Here is a 24,277-nt window from a genome sequence, read left to right on the forward strand (position 1 = left end):
CTCGCTAAAAGGTGCTACAGAAAACTCTTGCTTGCAGACAAGGTTTTGGAAATCTGTGATGCACTGCAGGGTGAGAGGCAATGGATAAGCCCTTTTTTATGTTTCTATACATGTTGGGGTCTTTTTTAATACAAGCAGGCAGTTACGACCCTCTGGTGGTTGCAGAGTAGTAAGAGGGCCTCCCCTGGGTTTCTGGTCCATTGGTGTTGGCCAGTGGTTACTAGTGGGCAAGAAAGGAAGGGGTGGGAAGAGAAGAATTTGCAGAACAGGTACAGTTTACATTAGCCAGTTATGCACTTCTTCCTATGTAACTGTTAGGATCTGACTGGAATTCTTATTCCCCACTGAGAATCACCCAGTAACCAGTTTTCCCATTGTTTCGACCACCTTCAGTTCCAACAAAAAGTCTGCCAAGCTGAACTAGTTTTAACACCTAATGACTGGTCCCTCTATACTTACCCAGTTTCACAACCTTCTCCACCTCCTTCTCTGCCTAAAACAAAAAGAATGAAAAAACAGGTCTTTATATTTATATATATGTTAGATGTTTATCATCTGCATCCTGATGGACATCCTGATTCAGAAAGAAGCACTTCAGTGTCCCCAGGTGTTAAGAGGAGGACATTTAAGAATGAGCTTAAAGGTTCAGAGCAAGCATAAACCTTTGGATGGACCTAAGCGTGTCATTTTACAGAGCAGGAGAGGCCACCAGTTAGCAACAAAGCAAGATTATTCAACCTTTCCCCACACACAACATAACCTTTCCTGATTCTGTGTCCTCTCATCCCACTCACAGTAGGCAAATTTGGACATGGTAAAATTTAGCATGGCTGAAAGTATAGGGGTGGTAAATGCATCCTCTGTGCAGGAGGGGGAAATCACCTGTTCCCGCTGCCCCCGGGCAGGCTCACATTCATGTCCTGTATCCCCTGGAAATTTAGTAGCTGAGTCCCAAGCATAAGTGATGGTGGTGCTGATGATGTGTGGAGAAGATGTTGAGGTTTAGGCAGCCAGTTTGCACCTCTCCAGGACAGCTGGTGGCCATACATTTAAAAGGCATATTATGCTTTGACAACTATTACTGAAATGGAGCCAGCGGAATATAGAACTTGGTGGCTTTAGGGGGACCATGTGTCAAGAACAAGAGAGAGAGTTTTAAAAACCAAACCTCTGAAACCCTAAGTATAGATCCTTTCATTACTGCTTTGTCGTTGAAAAAGGGGGGGGGAGGAACCTAGCCACCAAATAAATACATAAATTATTATAAAGTTCACCTGTATTGAAAGAGAACTGTATTTCAATATAGAAAAAGAAATGGTGTTTGTTTTTTAATGGCCCTAGATTTTAAAAGGAAAACACACACAAAAACATACACACACAGAAGAACAGGAAGACAAAAATATGAGGGAGAAATTCTAGCCTTTTGTAAAATCCATATTGCACACTAGGACTATAAGCCATTGCTAGCTCATTTTGAATTTTAAAATGTGTACTTTCTTTTGTTGTTGTTTTTATTTTATTTTATTTCTTTCTGTGTGGGAGGGGTGGGGAGGGAGAAAAAGAAGAAGTGATGCTTGAACTACCAATGCTCTTTTTAATGTTTTATAAATATGTATGTGTATATATATAAATATAAATATAATATGTATGCACATATATATATATATGTGTGTGTATATATCTATATGTATATACCTATATATATAGATATATAGCTATATATAGGTTTTGAGACAAAAAATAATAATGCAGAAAGTGAAAAAAAAATCCTAACAGGACGGTGTGCTCTGATTTTACTTGAATTTGGTCTTCTCAGCACCTACGTTATTAAGAACTGAATATTTTTCCACTTGAATTTAGTGCTATTAGAAATTTAATATATGTGTTTTATTTATTTGATTTTTTTTTTTTGCATGACTGATGCAAGGTTTGACATTTTCACTCAATAAAAACTGGAAAAAACCAAACAAACAAAAAGCCAACCAATCACAGCTTTCTGTTGATTTGTAGCATTGCACTGACTTTTAACTAGCATCTTTAAAAGTCCTACTTTTTAATTATTTATTTAACATATTTAGTTAATAGCACTTCTTGAGCTCAGACATGTTTCATCTCTCTGCTCCAAGAGCAAAGCTGAGGTAATTACTGGTATTGTAGAAAGCTACCTGCTGCCCAGGTTAGGCCTGTCATTGGGGTCTGGGAAACCAAATTATACTCCCCATATGCAGAAAAAAATAGCTTCATTAAACCCCAGACTAACAGACCCCACAATTCTCCTGATGACGACACTAGAAACACAATGGAGTCTGAGCTCAACCCCTATGTCCCTCCCTCCCACCCTGCAACACAAACATCTAAAAACTGAGCCGAAGAAGAACTCTTGGGGCTGTAGCACTGCCCTTGCAGGGTCAGGTATGCATAGCAGCTCAAAAAGAGTTACAAAATGTACAGATACGAGGTGTGGCATTCCAAAGCCTAAAGAGATATCCATACCATTAAGGGCTATCTAGCTCCTTTGGTTAAATGCCCGGTGATGCAACAATCATCTAAACCAGGAATGGGGAACCATTTTCAGTTCAAGGACAACTTCTGCCTTTCTGGGCAACCTTCCAAGGGCCACATGCCAGGGTAGCTGGGGCCAGAGGCAAAAGTGAGGAAAACAGCACATGTGGATTCTGCCTTTGTACCATAAGCAAGTTTCACACACACGGAGGCACCCCTCTCTATCCTCCATCCAGACATCCAAGAGGCATTATAAGAGTTAAGGACACATTCCAGCGAGCCAAAAAAACAAAAACCACCAACCACTCAAAAGAGGGCACAAAGCAGGGTCAGAGCGACATGGCTAGGGAGAGTCCTAAGGGACAAGGTAAAGAAGCCTATAGGACCACACTGATCTAAACAATAGTCAAATTTATTTTCTTAAAAAACAAGACTTGCAGATTACTTTGAGGTTGGTGTGTAGAATGGCTAAATGTACTGTGTGTTGTGAATAATGTGTCACACTGAGTTCAAATCACTACTCGGCCACTAGATGACCTTGCAGAAGTCTGCCTTCCTCTTAGGCTCACCTAATTCAGAGGATTATTAAGATAAGAGACCATGCACTGCCCGGAGCTCCATAATCCCACATTTTGCAGGCAGAGGAATGGAGGCTGGGAACAGGACTTTCTAGTCATAACCAAGCTTGGATTCAAATGAAGTTTCACTGCGGCCTGAATCTGTCACAAGATAGATGCCTTTGTCACCTTCACCCATGAAGACAAAAGTATGAGCAGCTTTTGTGTATATATTGATTCTTAATTAACTCCAAAAGCACATGGGAGATCATGGGCCTACCAGCAACTCCTCAAATAAGCCCAGGATAAGTTTCAGCCTGCTTCCCTGGTGGTACTGGGCTCCAATGCTCTAGGTCTCCATTTCCCAAGAAACTACTTGTGCCCCTACTCCAAAATCATCCAATGAGTTACACATAACAGTGCTATTCCACCTCTAGGCCCACATTTAACCACAACAAGGGATCTTTGTTTTAATTTGTGAGATGTGTTCCTCTTTCTTAGGATGTATCGACACTGCTGACAGACTGGTTATAAGGGATGTTTCTCCTTAGCCAATGATAGGCTTCCAAGGGTGCCAAAATCTCTGGCAGGCAGTTCTTTGCACCCACACTGAAAAAATTCTCAGGATTCATTGGGAGAGAATAAATCATGGCAGTTGTTAAGAGTCATCTCTCTCTCTCTCTCTCTCTCTCTCTCTCACACACACACACACACACACACACACACCCCTAGTGTAGACCTCTCTCACTTTTCTTCCTGCCTTTAAAAGCATAAAAATGTACATTCTGATGCCACTGGTGTGACCCATTGTAAGCTGATCCCAACTTACTAGTAGTACACAAATGGAATAAAACATATGGAATACAGCCCAATTTTGTGTATACCTTGGGCAAAGTATGACAGCAGCAAAATTGACCAACACATGATCTAAGGGGTGGGTCAGGCAAACAGCACCGGAATGTGAGGGGCTAACTTACAATTCAGTCTCTTCTGCAAAGGCTTAGCCACCTTCACCCTCTTTGCTGAAATCTGGGTTGGAAAGAAGCAAGATCCATGACGATGCAGTGCTTCCAAGTTCTGGGCAGCCACAAACTCTGCATGCTGACTCCTAAACATAAAGAAAACAGGACATAAGAAGAGCTCTGCTGGTTCAGACCAAAAGGCCCATCTAGTGCAGTATCTTATTCCCAATCAGACACCTCCAGGAAGCACACGGACAGGTCATGAAGGCAAGAACTGGCCCAGAAGCAGAATGGTCTGTTTAGTTCTTGTAGGCAATACCTGCTGACATCATCTTTCAGGAAATGGTCTAATTTCTTTTTAAAGCCATATAAGCTAGCGGACACAGACACACACCTTATTCATTATTTCTTTAAGTGATTTATATTCTGCCTTTCAACTATAGTCCTCAAAGTGGCTAAGAACATTCATAAAAACAGATCTTGCAGCAGCCAGGGGTCCTGTTGCTTACTCTCCACCCCACCCCTCACATGTTGCTTACAGGATACTTTGGGTGGTATCCAACTAAGTCCTACTCAGAGTAGATCCATAAAAATTAGTGGGCTTAAGTTATTAGTGTCTTAGTTTCAATGAGTCAACTCTTTAGTAGGGCTAGCATTCAATACAACCTCTTTCTGAAAGCTGGCCTAAATTTGCATCTGTTCATATAAATTAGCATATGCAAATTTCAATCTTCTAAGGATCTAGCAACAGACCTGGTGGCAGCATATTCCACAAGTTAATAATGTGCTTTGTGAACAACTATATCATTCTGTCTGTCCTGAATATACTACTGATCAATTTGATTGGATGGCCCTGAGTTTCCGGCATAAGAGAGATGGAGACCAAACCTAGTCGGAGCAGGCCTTTGAGAGCCGTTCATTAGTAAGCTTAGTCCTCATAATAGTTTGCAGTCAATGTGTGGGGATGAGGTTAGACTCCCAAGTCCCATCGGCCTCAGCCACCACAGCCAATGGTGAGGGATAGAAAAGTAGAATTGTAGAGTTGGAAGGGACCCTGAGGGTCATCTAGTCCAACCCCTTAAGAAGAAATATAGCTGACACAGGTATAGTTCCTCTTTCTTTTAGAAACACAAACTCCTGGGTTGGTAACAAAGCTTTGGTTATTATTAAGGTATAAGAAAACAACATCAGTACTAACTTAAAATACACTATGGTGCTTTGGAGGGGGGGGGGTAGTGGCGCTGTGGGTTAAACCAGAGCCTAGGACTTGCCGATCAGAAGGTCGGCGGTTCGAATCCCCGCAACGGGGTGAGCTCCCATTGCTCGGTCCCAGCTCCTGCCAACCTAGCAGTTTGAAAGCACGTCAAAGTGCAAGTAGATAAATAGGTACTGCTCTGGTGGGAAGGCAAACGGCGTTTCCGTGCGCTGCTCTGGTTCACCAGAAGCGGCTTAGTCATGCTGGCCACATGACTCGGAAGCTGTACGCCGGCTCCCTCGGCCAATAAAGCGAGATGAGCGCCACAACCCCAGAGTCGGTCACGACTGGACCTAATGATCAGGGGTCCCTTTACCTTTACTAATTTAATCTACACTATATCCAGCCAGCAGCAGGCCTTCAACCTTTGCTAAGAATTCATCCCCAGCTACTGAAATAGAAGCCCAACTTTTCATAATGAATCAGTTCAAGCATAATGTCAAACCATGGTTTATCAATACATAAACAAGCTTCAGGCTCACACTCTCCTTCCCTTCCTGCATTCCAACCCCTTCCATGACTTCCAAGTTGTTCACAAATGAAGCAAAAACCCAGCAACACCTAGTATGTTTGCAGCAAACCAGACCTGGAAACTGTTGTTGTGGAAAGTGCCACAGTGTCCAATTCTAGTTTGCAAGCAAATTTTTGTTTGTACACTATTTGGATGCAATGGAAAACTATGGCTTGACAGCACTGCCAGAATTAGGGGTGTCAAAAAGGAAGATGGGGTGCATATGTCCAAAGCTTACTCAAAGAACATGCCCAAACCGTAGGTAATGCCTATATTTTAGAATAGGCTGGGGAGACAGGAACACATTACGAAAGCTATGTTTTTCTCTTAGAATGTGCCATATGCTCCTAGAAACACTATACATTACTCTCCTCCTGAGTGCTTAAAATGCACAATACATCTCTGGCCAAATCAACCCTTGCTACATATAGAAAGAGCAAAGTGCAGAAGAGCCCATAGCAAATAATCTGCTGGCCTCTGCACTGCCAAAAGGATCTGGAATCAGTGGCATAATCTGTGCCAAACTGAGTCTGCTGCCTTTGCAAGCATTCTCCCCCTTGGTATCAAAGTGGGATTATGGCTCTTCTCTCTTTCAAAGACACCCCCCCCCCCCCGGTTACTCTGCTGCCGCTCCCAGCCATCTTGTTCTTCAGATGTCATTATCTGAGCACACTCCTAATCCAACCTCGGAGCAGCACAGAGTTTTGTTCTTGCTGGAGCCATGCCTACAGCGGATGCAAAAATTTTACATTAATGCTTTCTGAGCAGAAAAGATGTGCACAAACCCCCACACACAAACAATCCGCAGCTTGCAGGGCTCCCGTTGGGACTTGCTCGGTTCTCTTTGTAGGGCTCTCACTTCTCTTCAATAAAAGAGTGACTAATTTATGAGAGAAAAGGCAAATTCAACAAATTAACGCACAGCCTGCAGGCTGGAACTGGTCTCGCCAAGAGCCTGGGCCCTGCTTTACAGTGGTTGCATGGTGTGCCACACACCTCGGGAGCTGTGCAGGAGGCGAGGAAGGGTCTAAACCAATGCAAGTTGACCTTTGTGTCGTTTCACGGTTGAAAGGGGCTTAGCATACCCTCTAACATTTATCCAATGAAAATAGGGACATCCCATTCCATAATGATAATTTGATTCTTTATACCCCACACATCTTACCGGGTTGCCCCAGCTACTCTGGGCAGCTTCCAGCATATATAAAAACCTAATAAAACATTTTAATATTTTTTTTTAAAAAAACTTTCCCTATACAGGATTTCCTTCAGATGACTAGGGGGTCGGATAATTCCATACCCTCCAATATTTCTCCAATGAAAATAGGGACATCTTGAGGAAAAAATGGGACACGGGTGGTGCTTTGGGTTAAACCACAGAGCCTAGGACTTGCCGATCAGAAGGTCGGCAGTTCAAATCCCCACGACGGGGTGAGCTCCTGTTGCGCGGATCCTGCTCCTGCCAACCTAGCAGTTCAAAAGCACATCAAAGTGCAAGTAGATAAATAGGTACTGCGCCGGCGGGAAGGTAAACGGCTTTTCCGTGCGCTGCTCTGGTTCTCCAGAAGTGGCTTAGTCATGCTGGCCACGTGATCCGGAAGCTGTACGCTGGCTCCCTCAGCCAATAAAGCGAGATGAGCGCCGCAAACCCAGTTGTCCACAACTGGACCTAATGGTCAGCGGTCCCTTTGATCCCGGAATGTCCCGGAAAAATGGGACATTCCGGGATCAAATCAGAAACTGGGGCGGTTTAATCAGGGACGTCCCTGGAAAATAGGGACACTTGGAGGGTCTGGGCTTTGCTGCCTGTGAAGACTGCAAGTTGTAGCTGCTGGTGGGCAGGCCTGAGGCTTATAAAGCCTGCAGGGGCCTTCATTATTATATTCTACATTTTCAGCTTCCAAGTTTATAGCAGGAAAAAAGTACAAGTACGACTCTATCCAGTTTAGTTGCTTGCTCCCCCCCCCCCCCCCGGTTTAGTTGCTTGCTAAGGACAAGATAGCTCATATGCAATGCTAAACAAGGGATGGAGGAACCTGTGACCAAAGGGTGTTATGTATTGTTACATTTGTACCCTGCCTTTCTCACACCGTAGAACCCATGGTGGCGGACGTGTGGTTCCCGGGTGGCCACCCATCCAGACTCAGGTTTTCTTAGCTGCAGCAAAGTGGTTGTTACCCTCAACAATAGTCAGCAGGGATGGGAACTGGAGTCTCAACAACTGCTAGAGGGCACCATGCTGAGGAGAGATGCTAACGAAGAATGACAAATGAATCGTGTTTAATGACATTTCACAGCCCCATTTGCAAACTACAAATATGAAGGGGGTGGATTTGGGCCAGTTTTGTGGGGAGGCACAAAATTCACTGCTGCTGTGCCAGAGCTATTCCCAGTGGCTATTATTTTCCTTTCTCAAAGTTCCCATATAAGCAATGCCTATGTCATAATGTAGTGTTAGTCCCACTACATGGTCTTCTGGGAATGCATATGGTGGCTCTGGGGAGCAACCCCTACCCAGCTTTAGACTCCTCCGCCCTCGAAGGTTGATGGGTCAGCCTCTGGTTTCATCACGGTAAAGGTAAAGGGACCCCTGAACGTTAGGTCCAGTCGCAGACAACTGAGGTTGCGGCACTCATCTCGCTTTACTGGCCGAGGGAGCCGACGTTTGTCCACAGACAGTTTTTCCAGGTCATGCAGCCAGCATGACTAAGCCACTTCTGGCGAAACCAGAGCAGCGCATGGAAAAGCCGTTTACCTTCCCGCCGGCGCAGTACCTAATTATCTACCTGCACTTTGATGTGCTTTCGAACTGCTAGGTTGGCAGGAGCTGGGACCAAGCAACGGGAGCTCATACGAGCTTTGGCGTGGACAGTACCACTGGACAGACATCCATTGATACTTCAAAGTCTGCACAGGTTTTCTCTCTTCTCCTTGGCAAAAACATCATGCTCTAAAAAAGTCCTGAATAGGATGCGTGGTCAGGCCAGGCCAGCTCCTGGTTCCCAAAGCAGCTGCCGCCACGGCACATAAAATCTAGCTGGGCTCTCTCTGCCTCTTGGTCCCCCATGGCAGCGCTGGTGCTTCTTCCCTCCTCCCCGCTATCCGGAGCCCGCCATGACCCGGGCAGCCTGGTGCCCCAGGAGGGTGGCTGTCTTGGAGGAAGGACAATCCAAACTGTAAGGTGAAGTTCACGACAGCATGCACTGCTCACCAAAAAGCTGTTTCTCAGAAGGTTGCCTTATTCCAGAGCATGCTGTATTCCAGAGCATGCTGCAGTTGCGCCAGTGTGCTCCCTTGAGCCCCAAACTGCAGAAGCCCCAAAGAGCTCATTGGGGAAATGGTGAGGTTCGTTCCATGGTTGAGCTCTGCCCAGCGTTGGTAGAGAGTGATGGCAAACTCCGTGCTCAGGTTCTGTGGTTCATGGTGTCAGTATAAAAGCTGCCCTGCCCCTGCTCTCCCTCCAGGTCTTCAAATATTATGTCATTTAAATGGAAAAGAAGAGGTGGCTAGCAATTATAACTGTTTTAGGGACTTTCTTATACCCTAAACATATCATTGGAAATAGACATTACCTTCATGTTTTCCTTGGCATTTCTTCCTCCTGCCATCTTCCTCCAGGTCAGGATGGCAGGAGGTCTGCAGAGCGTACAGGGAAAACAAAGAGCCACATGGGATATGTTTATTTTCTGAACCTCGAAATAGGCCTCAAACAGTTACAGAGAGACCTTTCCTAAGAATCCTTAGGGACTGCTATTTCTCTGGAAGCAACATCTATACACTGAAGGGTTTTACCTTTGCAGTCTTCTGAAAGAGGGGTCTGGAGGGTGAGACGGAGAGAGAGGTGGTGGGCGAGGGGGAGGTGCTGGGAGAGGAGAAATTTAATTTTTTCTTCCCAGACGGGAAAAGACTTTTCTCAGCCTTGAAAGTCTAGAAATGGGACTCATAGTTAGTACTCTCTAATGCCTCTAAGCTCAAGAGGAAATCACTATCATCACAGAATGCAGATGCTGAGAGAAATCCTACTTACACGTCTATCTTCTTCCTGTAACAAATGCAAAATGATCCAACCATAGGAGCTCACCAGGCCTTTTAGTACTTTGGTGACCAGTGAGCCAGCAGAGGGAGGTGTCACAATGGCTTCTGTAAATCTGGGGCTGTGCCTGGAAAATAGGGACACTTGGCAGGTCTCCTGAGGTGCCCAGATGGGAAACCACCAGGGAACCCATGATATGGTGCTTAGAATTATACAGACAAAAAGTACTACGTAAATAAATACATATGTAGATCCCGCTTGCTGTCTTGGCTTTCTTTTTAGCAGCGGGGCTGGGGCGGGGGAAGCCCGAGCTTCCCCTGACCCCAGCCCCCAGAATGGGTCTGGGAGCAGGGGCGAGGTTGCACACAATCTCGCCTTCGCTCCCGGAGCTTGCTGCTATCCGCAAGCCTTCAGAGCCTGGTGGGAACTCCCGCCACGCTCTGAAGGCTTGCAGATAGTTTCCTCAAGCCTGCATTTGCTCCATAGGACACAAACACATTTCCCCTTCATTTTTGGAGGGGGAAAAGTGCGTACTGTAGAGCGAAAAATACGGTAGGTTTGATGAGGCCCTAAGCTACTGAAGGTAATGGGGCCCTTTATATGTCCAGCTGTCCTTTGTCAACAACAAATTGTTGCTGTTTTTTGTGTTGAATATATGGACCTAAGAGGTATCTAAAGCCATTTTATTTGTTTTTTATCTTATATTTTGGAAATGTAAATCCAGTTTTTTCCCTTTAATTTTTTGGGGGGGCCCTAAGAGAGTGGGGCCCTAAGCTATAGCTTGTTTAGCTTATATGTAAATCCGGCACTGGGCATAGGGTAGATCAAATCTTAATTCTGAATAGGGCTGTCAGCCAATTAAAAATCAGTTGATTAATTAGATTAATATTAGATAAGTAGTCAATTAACAAATTTGGGTTTAAGAGCAAAACCCAATAGGTGAAGACACCAACAGTCTTTCCATTTTCAGAAGGATTCAATCATGCGTCACAGAAAAATATGAGGAGGCACCACTTTCTGCATGATAGCGTTCTCCAACACTGTGCTCTCCAGATGATTTGGACAACAACTCCCATCAGCCCCAGGCAGCACGGTGGCTGAGGCTGATGGGGATTTCATTCCAAAGCAGGCATAGGCAAACTCATCCCTCCAGATGTTTTAGGACTACAACTCCCATCATCCCTGACCTGTTAGCTAGGGATGATGGGAGTTGTAGTCCCAAAACATCTGGAGGGCCAAGTATGCCTCTGCCTGTTCCAAAGTATCTGGAGGACACCATGTTGACAAAGGCCATTGTAAGAGAAAGAAAGGGGAATGCCTCTTAAGAAAATAAGCTGGCAAGCACCATCTTAAGTACCTTATAATTAGAGGCACTTTTTTAGTTGATTAAAAGAGACTTTTTGGAGGGAAATTAATGAACCTTACTGATTAAGACCACAGTCCTTTGCACATTTATGTGGAAGTCTAACCACATTCTGTGGGTCTTGCTTCTGAATAAACCTGCACAGGATTCCTCTGCAAATCAATTAAACATTGCACCACTAATTATAAGCTATCATTTTGGAAAGTGCGGGGAGGGGGGGTGTTAGGGGAGGAAATCCGAGCCTTAAAATTAACCTGGCACCATACATTTCTCCAATGTAGTCACTGCATCTCAGTCCTCCATCAATGCCCTAACACTTCCACGTTTCTGGCTCTTCTCTGAAATTTGGATGGGTGTGTGGGAAAGAATTACACCATATAGAAACGTTTTCTCCCTGCTCCTTTGTTTTTGCTAGGAATCTTTCACTTCTGTTTCATGTCAGCAATCTGCCTGAGCCAAGAGACAAGTACAGGGACGCAGAAGCTCATATACAGCAGGGTGGCTCCCAGCCACACCTTAAAGGTGCACAGTGCCCTAGCTAGCACCCTGAGAGGCGCTCCTCAACGCCTTCCTTGGCACAGCCATCCTTTTGGCACCGGCTGGGACTCCTACACTCAAACTGAGGCAAATGCAAGGGTTTTGCAATTTCTTGGGGAAAACTGAGAGGCAGGCTGCCTGCGGGCTTCAGACAAAAAGAGCTTTTTTGAGATCTTGTTCTGCTCTTAGCTAGGAAAACAGCTGCACTGCACAATCAAGAGTGTGGGGGTGGGGAATAAAGGGAAAATTGCCGACATCTTCCACTTTGAAGAGAGCCACTCCTAGAAAACATTTAATTTATGATACATGGTTTGGAAGATTTCATGCTGCTACTGAAGTTTCCCAAACTTGGGATGGGGTGGAGAGGAATTCCACCTCCTGGATTAAAATTGGAAGCCCTACTTACACAAGTATCCTACTTTTATATCCCATCTTTCCTCCCAGCTGCTCAAATAAACATTTCCCTCCTTATCCTCACAACTGCCCTGTAAGGTAGATTAGGCTGAGAGATGCTGGCTGGCCCAAGGTGACTCAGGGAGGTTTATGACCTAGTGTGAATCTGAATCCTAGCTACCCACTGGTCCTAATCCAACACTAGCCACTATACCACACTGACTCTCAACTCACACCCCAAAACATTCGGAAGAAGGCCTATCAGTCATTTAACAGAGACTAACCTTCTGTATGTGTCCATAGGAGCCCCTTGCTATAGAACCAGCTGCCTGTGGGAGAAGGTCATTTTAATTGGGTCTGTATTGGGAACACCTGAACCACTTTCCAACACAGGAGGTAGTGGAGGCTGCCTCTAATCGGTGAGGTGAAGTGCTGAAATTTTCTGCAGGTGTTTCCCAAATAGTACCATATTTACTTGAGTCTAAGTGCCATTGAATCTAATGTGCACCTCAATTTTCAGAACCTTGAAACCCCCAAAAAGTATTTGCTGGTGAATGTAAATGTGCCATCAAATCTAATGTGCACCTTAATTTTCGCAATGTAATTTGGCCAAAAAAGGTGAACTTTAGATTCGAGTAAATACAGCATATTTTTCTGTGGGAAACATTCCAATACAGTAAATATTAGTGAAATAATGAATTAAAGAAATACAAATCAAATTGGGCAGCAGGAATGTATTGAATACTAGATAAATCTAAAATCAAAGTTTAAAGTATTATCATTTTCCAGGTGACTACTCTTAGGAAGCATACAGTTCTTCAGACATGCTCCAATTAGTATGTTAACAGTTTCCAAGTGCCTTTATTTGCTCACACAAGCCACTTAAAAATCTAAATAATGTCCAGGTAAGTGTATGCTATTGAGCTGAAACGTCTAATATCTACACGCATTCCAATAAAAATAATTTGCAAGGGCTGCATCCAATGCTGGTCCTACTCAGAGTAGACCTAGTGAAGTTAATGGTCATGCCTAACATAGGCCCATTCATGTCACAGGGTCTGCTCTGAATAGGAGCTCGGTTGGATACAACCCGAAAACATTGGATTTGCTTGAATATAACATTTAAACCATATTAGCAGTGCAGTCAGATACATGCCTACCTGGTTTATTCCCAGGTAAACCGACACAGGGTTTCATCTTAAGTGCGTTTCATTGATTCCCTCCCTGCACCCCGCTCCTCCTCCGAATCAAATATTTAAACTGAACTGCTTTTGTCTACTGGGGATCCAGTTTTTAATGCCTGTTCCAATATTTTAACAAAACCTTGGGGGGGCTACCTGTGGGTCTCCCTTTCTCAAGAACGCCCATCTTCTCCTTGTCCGCTGCTGCCTCTGGCCGTTTAGTTGCCCCGCCCTTTGGACCCAATCCCTTCTGGGGGAAAGGAGCAAGGCATGTGGAGGTCACTACACCTCCTTGCTGAATCTGAAAGAGGAAAGGAACAGCCAATCACAGCAGCAGCAGAGGTCAGAAGGACCCAGGAACTTGCAGAGCGGCCATGGCATGTGCCTGATAATGAGAACTACCCACGACATCCCTGATCTACTTACAGAAAATTAAAACCAGCTTTTCCAACTGCTGGATCCAGGAAATTCTGCGGAGTTACGAGACAGCTGTGGGCTGGCAGCTTCCCCATCAATTTCTTCTGCCCCTCGCCAGTTCAGCTGCTCTCCCTGTGATTGGAAGAGTCTACAATCTGCACTATGAGGTCATCAACCATCATGGAGAGACAGACATACTATCAATCCAGCACTAAGATTTTGCCCATTTTGTGCTGGGGTTTAATTATAAGGTACTTTGGGAATAGTTAACTGGGAAAGGAGTGTAGAAATGGCAATAAATGTATATGCTGCAAAGCAGAAGATCCATGAGCTATTTACCCATCCAGACAAGGACCAACAACCCCACACTTGCTTAGCCAGGGATTCTATACCACAAATCCCGTGACTGGTGTGTTAGGGCCCACTGCTGGGATAGCTTTACTATAAAGTAAACAGAAGTAGCAATGGGGACCATGTTAATCTGACAAAAGTATCAGAAATACTTTTTTTTTTTAATAACCAAAGCTGGTTGAACTTAAATACTTTATTCAGCCTAGGTGTGTAGTATGTTCCACAAATCACACTTAATGTAGTTTAAATGTTAAATAGAAACTATATTGTTGTTTAATAATAATAATAATAATAATAATAATAAATTCCCCACCCTTCCCCTAAAGTCTCAAGGTGGGTTGCAACAATTAAAACACAATGTTAAAAACAGATTTACAATCTCAGAAATAAGGTGAGACCTAAAAATTAGAGCACTCTCTCTAGGGCATTAGTGTTTTTTTCTAATGCAAAAGAATTCCAATACAAATTAATTGACCCTGATTTAATCCCCCTCCCCATAATAATAACAATAATAATAATTTATTATTTATACCCCGCTCATCTGGCTGGGTTTCCCCAGCCACTCTGGGCAGCTTCCAACAAAACACTAAAATACAATAACCTATTAAACATTAAAAGCTTCCCTAAACAGGGCTGCCTTTAGATGTCTTCTAAAAGTTTGGTAGTTATTTTTCTCTTCCTCTCGGGCAGAACGATGGAGGTGGAGACGCTCCTTCAGGTATACTGGACCGATGCCATTTAGGGCTTTAAAGGTCAGCACCAACACTTTGAATTGTGCTTGGAAACGTACTGGGAGCCAGTGTAGGTCTTTCAAGACCTGTGTTATATGGTCTCGGCGGCTGCTCCCAGTCACCAGTCTAGCTGCCACATTCTGGATTAGTTGTAGTTTCCGGGTCACCTTCAAAGGTAGCCCCACATAGAGCGCATTGCATTAGTCCAAGCAAGAGATAACCAGAGCATGCACCACTCTGGCGAGACAGTCCATGGGCAGGTAGGGTCTCAGCCTGCGTACCAGATGGAGCTGATAAACAGCTGCCCTGGACCCAGAATTGACCTGTGCCTCCATGGACAGCTGTGAGTCCAGAATGACTCCCAGGCTGCACACCTGGTCCTTCAGGGACCCCATTCAGGACGGGGGAGTCTTCCACACTCACCTGCCTCCTGTCCCCCAAAAACAGTACTTCTGTCTTGTCAGGATTCAACCTCAATCTGCTACAAATCCCACATCATGGGTAGGTAGGTGGATAGATAGCTGTGATTCCTGGGGATAATCTCCTGGGGGGGAAAGTTAATTACAACTTTGGAACTTCACAAATTTGAGTCGTATTGTGAATCCAACAATTATGTTACTAATTCATTTTATGAAGCAATATCTTTAGAATTGTGCCACAGAGGAAAAGCATATAGTAATATAGTAGTGGGAAATATTTCATCTTATGTCACTGATTATGATGAATTTCATAAGCTGGCTTGGGACCCTAAAGTCAAAAGGTGGGGTAAATATTTTTTTTTAAATGGAATAAAACAAAATTAAGCGCACTAGTTCTGGAAACACAAATCAGAAAGCGAGTACTATTTCTTAACCATTGCAGTTGTTCTCACCAGCACTGTAAATACTGGAGTCTCGGCTGAGTCTTTTTGCCACCTAAACCCCAGTGGGGCTGGTCATGGCGGGAAACAGGAAGCTTTCTGTACATGCTCTAAAGCACTCCTTCTTGTTCAACTATTCAACTAGAAATAGTTGAACATTTGGTAGATAAGGCAAAGATATGTACAATGTTATAACATGCAGAGAATAATATGTGCAAAGAAATCAGAGAGGGGAGCTGAGGGAAGTCTTTAGTGGGGGGGAGCGGGAGGGATGGCGGGGCGGAAGGGGGGAAATAATGTAATTGATTATTTAGATTGATAATTTGGTATGTTGAAATTGCTTAATAAAAAAATATTAAAATAAAATAAAGCACTCTTTCTTGGAATTCAAAATAAGCATAGAAACCATCAATCTCACTCACTCACACACCTTTTGGAAGAGTTTAGCTAGCTACTTATTTTGGAAGAGAGGAAGAAGCAGCTTATTTCCTGTAAGGAGATTTCAAACACACTGTGTGTGTGTGTGTGTGTGTGTGTACACACACACACACACACACACACACACACACACACACACACACGTACGTACATACATACATACATATGTACACCTGAGAGCCCGAGCGGGGAATGAAGAATCCCAAGGCCATGCAATTGTCCTTGAATCCAAGACTGCAAGACTGAACAAGGACGGCTTTCCCCCACTTTTTGGCAGGGACTTTTTTTAAACAAACAAACTGAAGAAACGCTGAGGATTTAAGTAAACAGCAGAAGATTTATCTGACAGGCCAGCTAAGGAGTCTCTTTCCCCCCCCCCCCTTCACAGACATGGCTGAGAGTTCACATTGCCCAACGTCTCCAAAAGCAGCACCTCATCAGTATACCGCCCCCCATGAGAGACACCCTGTCCAAATGCAACAGACAAAACTCCCCTCCCCAAAAGAAGGCTACTATTTTCTTGACGGTGGCAAAGCGTGTGTGTGAGAGTGGGGAGCAAATTTGCTCGCCCATAAAATGACTCTTCACCCATCCCCCATTCCTGATCTCCAGATTTCTTCTGTAGTTACTAGAATAAAACATTTTCACATGCAAAAAAGTGGGGCGTAAATTGGAATTTTTTTTTTTTAAAAAAGGCTGGCGTACTGAGCAGGTTTCATTTAAAGTTCAGTCCTATGGATTTGGATGGGAGTTTCTATCAGAGAAAATGCATTTAGGACAGGTTTGCCTGGCCCCTCTCCTCACATTCAGAAGAGGTTAAAGCCATTTCCTACATGACCAATAATTTCAGATCAGATTGAAACGGACACTGTCCTCCTCCACTGACCCCCTGTGAACAGGCCCTGGACATCAATAAAGTTTAAAAAACAGAGTGGTGCCAGTAATAAATTCACATAGCCTTCTCAAACTGTATTAAGATTTCCTCAGAAAGTTACCTCAGAAAGGAAAACTCAGGGTTTTCCAAGAGGAAAAGGGAGTTCTTTATTACACAAGGATGAGAGCCTTGCCTCTCCTTCACCCAAATGCACTTCTATGGACTTTAAGGAGGAGGAGTTTAAAGTTAAATAAACTCCTCTTTTCTTAGAAGAAGCATGGGTTCTCCTCAGGACTCCATGCAGTTCTCTCATATCATCTCATGAGGCAGCAAGCAAGAGAACCTCCATTTTTAGCACATGTGATGCCATCTTGAATAATCATCCAAAGGACTACTTAATGTTCTCCAAACTTCTTTGTGTAAAGAAAGACCCTGACAGAAAAATCATAATGTACCAACTTATGAAAATATAATGAAATACAGTCTCAGTTTTCAGCATCTTGATTAATAACCCTCCATTGTTGTTGTTGATTAGTTGTTTAGTCGTGTCCGACTCTTCATGACCCCATGGACCAGAGCACGCCAGGCACTCCTGTCTTCCACTGCCTCCCGCAGTTTGGTCAAACTCAGGCTGGTAGCTACAAGGACACTGTCCCACCATCCCGTCCTCTGTCGCTCCCTTCTCCTTGTGCCCTCCATCTTTCCCAACATCAGGGTCTTTTCCAGGGAGTCTTCTCTTCTCACGAGGTGGCCAAAGTACTGGAGCCTCAGCTTCAGGGTCTGTCCTTCCAGTGAGCACTCAGGGCTGTTTTCCTTAAGAATGGATAGGTTTGATCTTTTTGCCGTCTATGGGACTCTCAAGAGTCTCCTCCAGCACCATAATTCAAAAGCATCAATTCTTCAGCGATCAGCCTTCTTTATGGTCTAGCTCTCACTTCCATATATCACTACTGGGAAAACCACAGCTTTAACTATATGGACCTTTGTTGGCAAGGTGATGTCTCTGCTTTTTAAGATGCTGTCTAGGTTTGTCATCGCTTTTCTCTTCAATGCTTCTGTCATGTGAGGAGAGCTTTTACTCCCCCCAAAATCATACCCGCTCATGAAAAATATATAACCATTAACTTTTAACTAATTGATCCACATAGACTATTTAGTGAGGGATATATGTTTGTGACTGAACCTCCAAATGTTGCTGAAGGGTGAAACTCTATAAAGAAGCGGGGGGTTGAGAAAAGGGAAAGAGGGAGATATTATCTCAAAAGTCCTGCTTATTACCCACAACCCTGCAAAGTGTGAGTGTGTGTGTGTAGATTGCTTGTCCCAAAAGACAAGCTGCAAAACTACAAAAATAAAAGTGGGTTGCTGAGAGTTGGAGAAATCTCCTTTTCTAGAAAGGCCCGCTTCGTGCTCACTTCTGCCCCATTTCAAATATTTTTACCTTATTTGGATAAAATATATTATTTTTCTAATGGAAGGAAAGCTTCCCCCTCCGCTCTAAAGAGTTGGTTTTCCCCCTTCAGCCCAGCTGCCTGCCTTTATTAGGTTAATGTTTGCTCCCTTTAGTGGGGGATGAGATTGTATTGGTGGTGTGTTCCCTCAGCTGAGAAGCACAGCTAATCACACACAATTCAGGATTCCCATTACACAAGCAATTGCCCCTTGCTTGTCCTGTTTAATTTTGTTTCCAAGTTGCTTCCCCCTGCTGCTTATTGTTGTTTTCCTGCCAGGGTCCAAGCCCAGGTTTTGTGGCAACAACAGTGGGCCATTTGATACTCTCCTCCCCGCCCCCCGCCCCCCCACCCCGGTCACAGCAGCAGTGTTGTCAGGCAGAAAATCAACAGGTGCAGCGCTGCTCCACCAACTTGGGGCACTTCGCCTCTCAGGCAGGGACGGCCAAGATGGTGCCCTCCAGACAGTGATTAGAGTGTCAGGCTAAGGCCTGGGACATTAGCTACTCCAGGTTTGTCAGGAAGCAATGCTCATTTTGAAAAGCTCAAGCAGGGCTTGTTTCACCTTGCCCATGAGGCAAGGTGAAACAACTGACTCAGGCAGCAGGATCCCAGGATTCTTTGCAGGAAGCCACAACCATTTAAAGTGGTATAATAGTGCTTTAGGGACGTGGGTGGCACTGTGGGTAAAACCGCAGCTCCTAGGACTTGCCGATCGCATGGTCGGCAGTTCGAATCCCCGCGGTGGGGTGCGCTCCCGTTGTTCGGTCCCAGCGCCTGCCAACCTAGCAGTTTGAAAGCACCACCGGGTGCAAGTAGACAAATAGGGACCGCTTACCAGCGGGAAGGTAAACGGCGTTCCGTGTGCTGTGCTGGCTCGCCAGATGCAGCTTGTCACACTGGCCACGTGACCCGGAGGTGTCTGCAGACAGCGCTGGCTCCCGGCCTATAGAGTGAGATGAGCGCACAAGCCTAGAGTCTGGCAAGACTGGCCCATACGGGCAGGGGTACCTTTACCTTTTATAATAGTGCTTTAAATGGATGGTGCGAATGTGGCCTGGTTTTTTATATGAACCATGGAGAACAGGCCAGGCTTCACGGCACATAAAACTCTTCACTGGTGTTGGTAACATGCCCAACATCTGCCTGCAGCCCAGATCAGCCTTGGTAGAAATAAGCTCCTGGCTGGTTGTAGAAATTGGCTGTCAACATGTTTCGTAAGATCTTAGGAAGCAGCCTTATACAGAGTCAGACCATTGGTAGCTCAGTATTGCCTACACTGACTGGCAGTGGCTGCCCAGGTTTTCAGACAGGGACATGGCCAGCTGTATGCGGAGATGCCGGATTCTGCATGCAAAGCGGAGGCTTGACCCCTAAGCTACAGCCCTTTCCGTGAGGAATTGACCAGCTGTGTAGCTAGTATGTGAGAGCTTGTGAATTATGTTTCTTCGTCAATCATCAATTAAGAAGAAGAAACAAGTGCCTGGGAGGGCTGCTGCAACACAACCCTAGTTTCTGTACAGCCAGTGCGGGGAAAATCCTAATCAATTGAATCATGCAGCTGAATCCCATATGGAAAAACCATCAGATAGGAGTGGTATTTATTATCGTTGGACATCACAGCATGTTTTTAAAAGCATTAAATAAGAAAAACAGCATGAAGTAGTATTGCCTCTTAGAATATTTCTTCTTCTTTTGCAAAGCCCTAAATCCAGTACTTATATTCCATTTGCTTTTGAAAGGAAATCAAGTAGCTAGGCCTGTTTGAGGAGCTAAACTTAAAAAAAGAAATCAGAAGCCGCTGAAGGCAGAGGACCTAATAAACTCGCAAGGTACTCAGTACATATTTATCATGAAGAACCTCATGCATTTCAAAGCGTGATTTAAGAAACCTAAACTATTGTAACCTACTGAGGGAGTGAAATATTGAAGAACTCTTGAACATACATGCTGAAAGAGCTCTCAATGATGTTGGGAGGCACAAGATAGCCTTTCAGTAGCCACAAGAGGACTATTTTGCTCTTCAAAGTAGTTTACAAAAACATGTAGGTGGGTGCTCTTGAACTGAGTAACCATCTCTCAATCTAGCCTACCTCTAAAGGTTGTTTTGAGGATAAAATAGGAAGGGGAGGACAAAACCTTGCATGCTGCCTTAAGTTCATTAGAGGAAAGACAGGATATAACAAATAAATAATAAATGTAACAAATAAACAATGCATAAAATAAGATAAATATAGCAGCAACAAACCTAAAAAGATAAAATAAAAAAATTCAAGCATCATAATTAAAGCCCCCAAACCTTTCCAGACCAAGGCTGTCCATTCTGTAGTGTTAGAAAAGGTGCTTTCCCCCCTCTGGAACCAGAATAATTAAGAACCTATAGCATGGGTAGGCAAACTAAGGCCCGGGGACCGGATCCGGCCCAATCGCCTTCTAAATCCAGCCCGAGGACGGTCTGGGAATCAGAGTGTTTTTACATGAGTAGAATGTGTCCCTTTATTTAAAATGCATCTCTGGGTTATTTGTGGGACATAGGAATTCGTTCATCCCCCCCCCCCCGAAAAAAATATAGTCTGGCCCCTCACATGGTCTGAGGGACAGTGGACTGGCCCCCTGCTGAAAAAGTTTGCTGAGCCCTGACCTATAGGCTCACAAGGAAGGAAGGATGACTAGCAACTAAAGGCCAGGCCTTTGAGCCTTTTAAAGCTTCAAGAAACAGGCCCAAAGGGAAAGAATCTATATAGGTGCTACTCCTTGCAGATGGAATAAATCCGAAGTCCACACAAGTAGGCTTCACTCATCACTCAGATGTTGAACGTATGTTTTATGAAGAGAAGGTCTGGGGTATAATCCCACGGGGAACCTGCGGCCCTCGGGATGTGATTAGACTACAACTCCGGCCCCAGCCACCACGGACAATGGGGTAATGGGAGGTGTAGTTCAGCAATATCAGGAGAGCCGCAGGTTCTCTGGGAACACTGGACATAAGAACATTAAGAAGACCCACCTGCTGTATCTTGTCCAGCATCCTGTTCACATAGCAGCCAACCAGATGCTGATGGGAAGCTCAGAAGCGAGACCTGAGTGATTTCAGGCACCTGACATTCAGAGGTAGAACATAGGCACTGCGGCTAGTAGCCATCCATGGAATTGTCTAAACCTCTTGGTGGCCATCACGACTTCATGTGGCAGCAAGTTCCATAGGTTTCGCTACACAGTGTGGAGGACTTTCTTTTGTGTGTCCTGAATTTCCAAGCATTCAGCACAATTAGATGTCGCCGAGTTCTTGTGTTATGGGGGATGATGACGTTTCCTCTGTCCACTTTTTACATACCTACCCATAGTTCTATACACCTCTATCATGTCTCCTTCTACTTACCTTTTCTCTAAACTAAAAAGGCCCAAATGTCATAACCTTTTCTTATGGAGGAAGATGTTCCACCCCTTCATCAGATAGTGTGGCATGTTAAGGCAGGTCCCTACCCTCCCATTACAATTAACCATCTTGGGACCCTCATGGGAAATTTTCCCAAGATGGAGAAATTGAAAGGTCCTCAGCCCCTAGTCAATTTTTTACCTGCTATTAACTAATTCACCCCAGGTAAGCGAACCAGAGACTGAGGAGAATTCAGAGGCTCCTTTCCCAAGATAACTATGAGATGTGGTCACTAATTGGAATTTGTATGTATAAAAGCAATGCTTTTTTTTCTTTAAAAGTGTTTAGGGGTATTCTCATTTTGATTCAAGAAAATCACCATTTTATAGTTCAAATCCAGAAAAATAAATACAGTAAATGGACAAAAATAAAAAGATTCACAAAATGTTTAAGGGTGTGCGTAGTACCCCCAGAAAAAAAGCACTGTATTTGTATTAAAAACTTTCAACCAAGGAAGTAAGAACCAAAGTCTTTCTCCTTAAAAAATAAAATTAAAAAATCCCTGTTTAAATGGTTCTTTGGTACCTACTATCCAGTGGAAACAGTAGGAGCAAAATTATCCTGTTTGTATTGTAAACCTCGTAAGTCACCCTTTTCAAATACTTCCCCAACATAATTTTCCACATTCTCCAAGCGACTGCCGTTGTCCAGGCAGCTATTTTCAAATCCTTCTATGTATATAAAGCGGGCACTGACGGGACAATGCATTTTCATCATGAGACCTTCTTTGCGTTCTGGTCCTGTTGTTTCCATCTGACAAAAGATTCTTGGCTTGTGAGAGACAAAGCAGGGCAGGCGGGGGGAATCTTCTGAGGAAAGCTTTTACTTTCAAACACCCTTCAAAATTTGCCTTGTTTTAGCTAAATGTAATGTTCTTCATGAGCGTTAAAAGGAGAGAGAGAGAGAGAGAGAGAGAGAGAGAGAGAGACTCCTGGGAAAGATATTCGTCCATTTAAGGAATGAGAAATCACTGCATTCAATAACAGGTCTAAATACAGTCATGGAAAGGTCCCTTCTCTCGCCCCATAAGCATGAAAATGTCACCGTGTACCAGACGCAGTGGGGGAAAGATCCAGGAATCACTCATTTCTTTTAAAGAGGGCAAATAATTCTGCTAAGTGAGGACACTGCTAAATTTACGTGTGCCGTACACTAAACGTTTGAAGTGCTCCCGGGCCACAAAGGAAGTAGCTTCACCATACCAAAGAATATCACAAATTGTCCCTGATGCTCCTTGCCTCTAGAGAGATGCAGTGCTGCGTGTCTTGTGCACTCATGGTAATTAAAATTACACACCAGGGATTTTGGGAAGGGACCAAAACTGAGTGGCAGAGGCAGACAGGCTTTGCAATGCGATCAGTCCCGGGTATCTCCAGGTAGGGCTAAGAATGTCCCTTGTTTGAAAACCCTGAAGGACTGCTGCCAACCAGTGTAGACAATACTGAGCTAGACAGACAAATGCTTTGAATGGGTATAAGGCTTTTTCCTGTGTTCCTGTGATTTAAGGAATAGCTTGGTGCTAGAGAGCACATATATATGCCATGCAGAAGGTCCCAGGTTCAATCCCTGGCATCTCCAGTTGGACCCTTATATGCCTGAGACCCTCAGAGAGTGACTGCCAGTCAGAACAGACGATCCTGGGCTGGACAGACAAATACTCTGATCTGCTATGACAGTTTCCTATAATTCCTAATTTTGTAGCTGTATGCATTATTCAAATCCAATTAATTTGCAATACTGTTCTCTATGGCTTTATTTTTTTTTTTTAAGTTTTCCCCTACAATTTATTGTTAGGTTCATTAGTTGCGAAAAGGAATACCTAGCACAAGAACTTTAGTCCTCCACCCAATGAGAATCTTATTTGTCACCCCCTCTGTCCTGTGAGATTTCAGCAGGTGTCTGTGCCAAAATTTTCAAGGTCATTTTCACTGATGTAAGCGCTAGAAACTTGTTGCTTTGTTAGCAGTCGTAACCACTGGCAGACCTATCCTCCATGGGCTTGCCTAATTCAGTATGGAGCCATCTAAGCTTGTGACCTTAGCCTCACACCTTGTGGAAACGAGTTCCGTAGGCTAATTGTGTGAACATAAATAAATGTTCCCATAAGCAAAACAGGAGCACCAATTCTTCTTTAAAAGAGTACAAAAACTGCCCGGAACCTCCTCACACTAATCAAAATGAGGTTAAATCACTTGAACAGTTAAAAATGAAAGTCAACTGTTTGGACCGTGGAACACAGTTGCAAAAACAGCATTTTCAGAGGCGATAATAAGGAGGTAGCTCCATGTCCCTTGTCTGAGCTGCTCCCTAAAGTGAAGAGTGTGGAGCTAATTGTGGTTTGGACATGAAATATGTTTACTTTTAAAGATATTTAACAGCAACGAACTACACTCCTTCCCCGACTTTTCTTTTTTCCTAAAGAGGAT

At 44.1% G+C, this 24,277-nt stretch overlaps 1 protein-coding gene across 10 annotated transcripts in view; it reads right to left on the reverse strand.

Annotated features, from left to right (window-relative positions):
- The window catches only part of LOC310683929 (uncharacterized protein), a 37,919-nt gene extending 13,663 nt beyond the window's left edge, over positions 1-24,256 (reverse strand). For 2 of the 10 annotated variants that reach the window (XM_083454409.1, XM_083454410.1), the window contains exons 1-4: positions 21,423-24,256; positions 13,451-13,595; positions 12,398-12,442; positions 3,976-4,167 (exon numbers count right to left, since the gene is read on the reverse strand). In XM_083454409.1, the coding sequence (XP_083310535.1) occupies positions 4,070-4,167; positions 12,398-12,442; positions 13,451-13,595; positions 21,423-21,443 (309 nt within the window). In that variant the 5' untranslated portion in view covers positions 21,444-24,256 and the 3' untranslated portion in view covers positions 3,976-4,069. The other 8 variants (XM_083454408.1, XR_014514557.1, XR_014514559.1 and 5 more) reach the window with 8 other exon arrangements.
- Between the last annotated feature and the right edge of the window lie 21 nt (positions 24,257-24,277).

Source organism: Podarcis tiliguerta (assembly GCF_965153285.1).
Source record: "Podarcis tiliguerta genome assembly, chromosome: 8".
Classification (NCBI taxonomy): domain Eukaryota; kingdom Metazoa; phylum Chordata; class Lepidosauria; order Squamata; family Lacertidae; genus Podarcis; species Podarcis tiliguerta.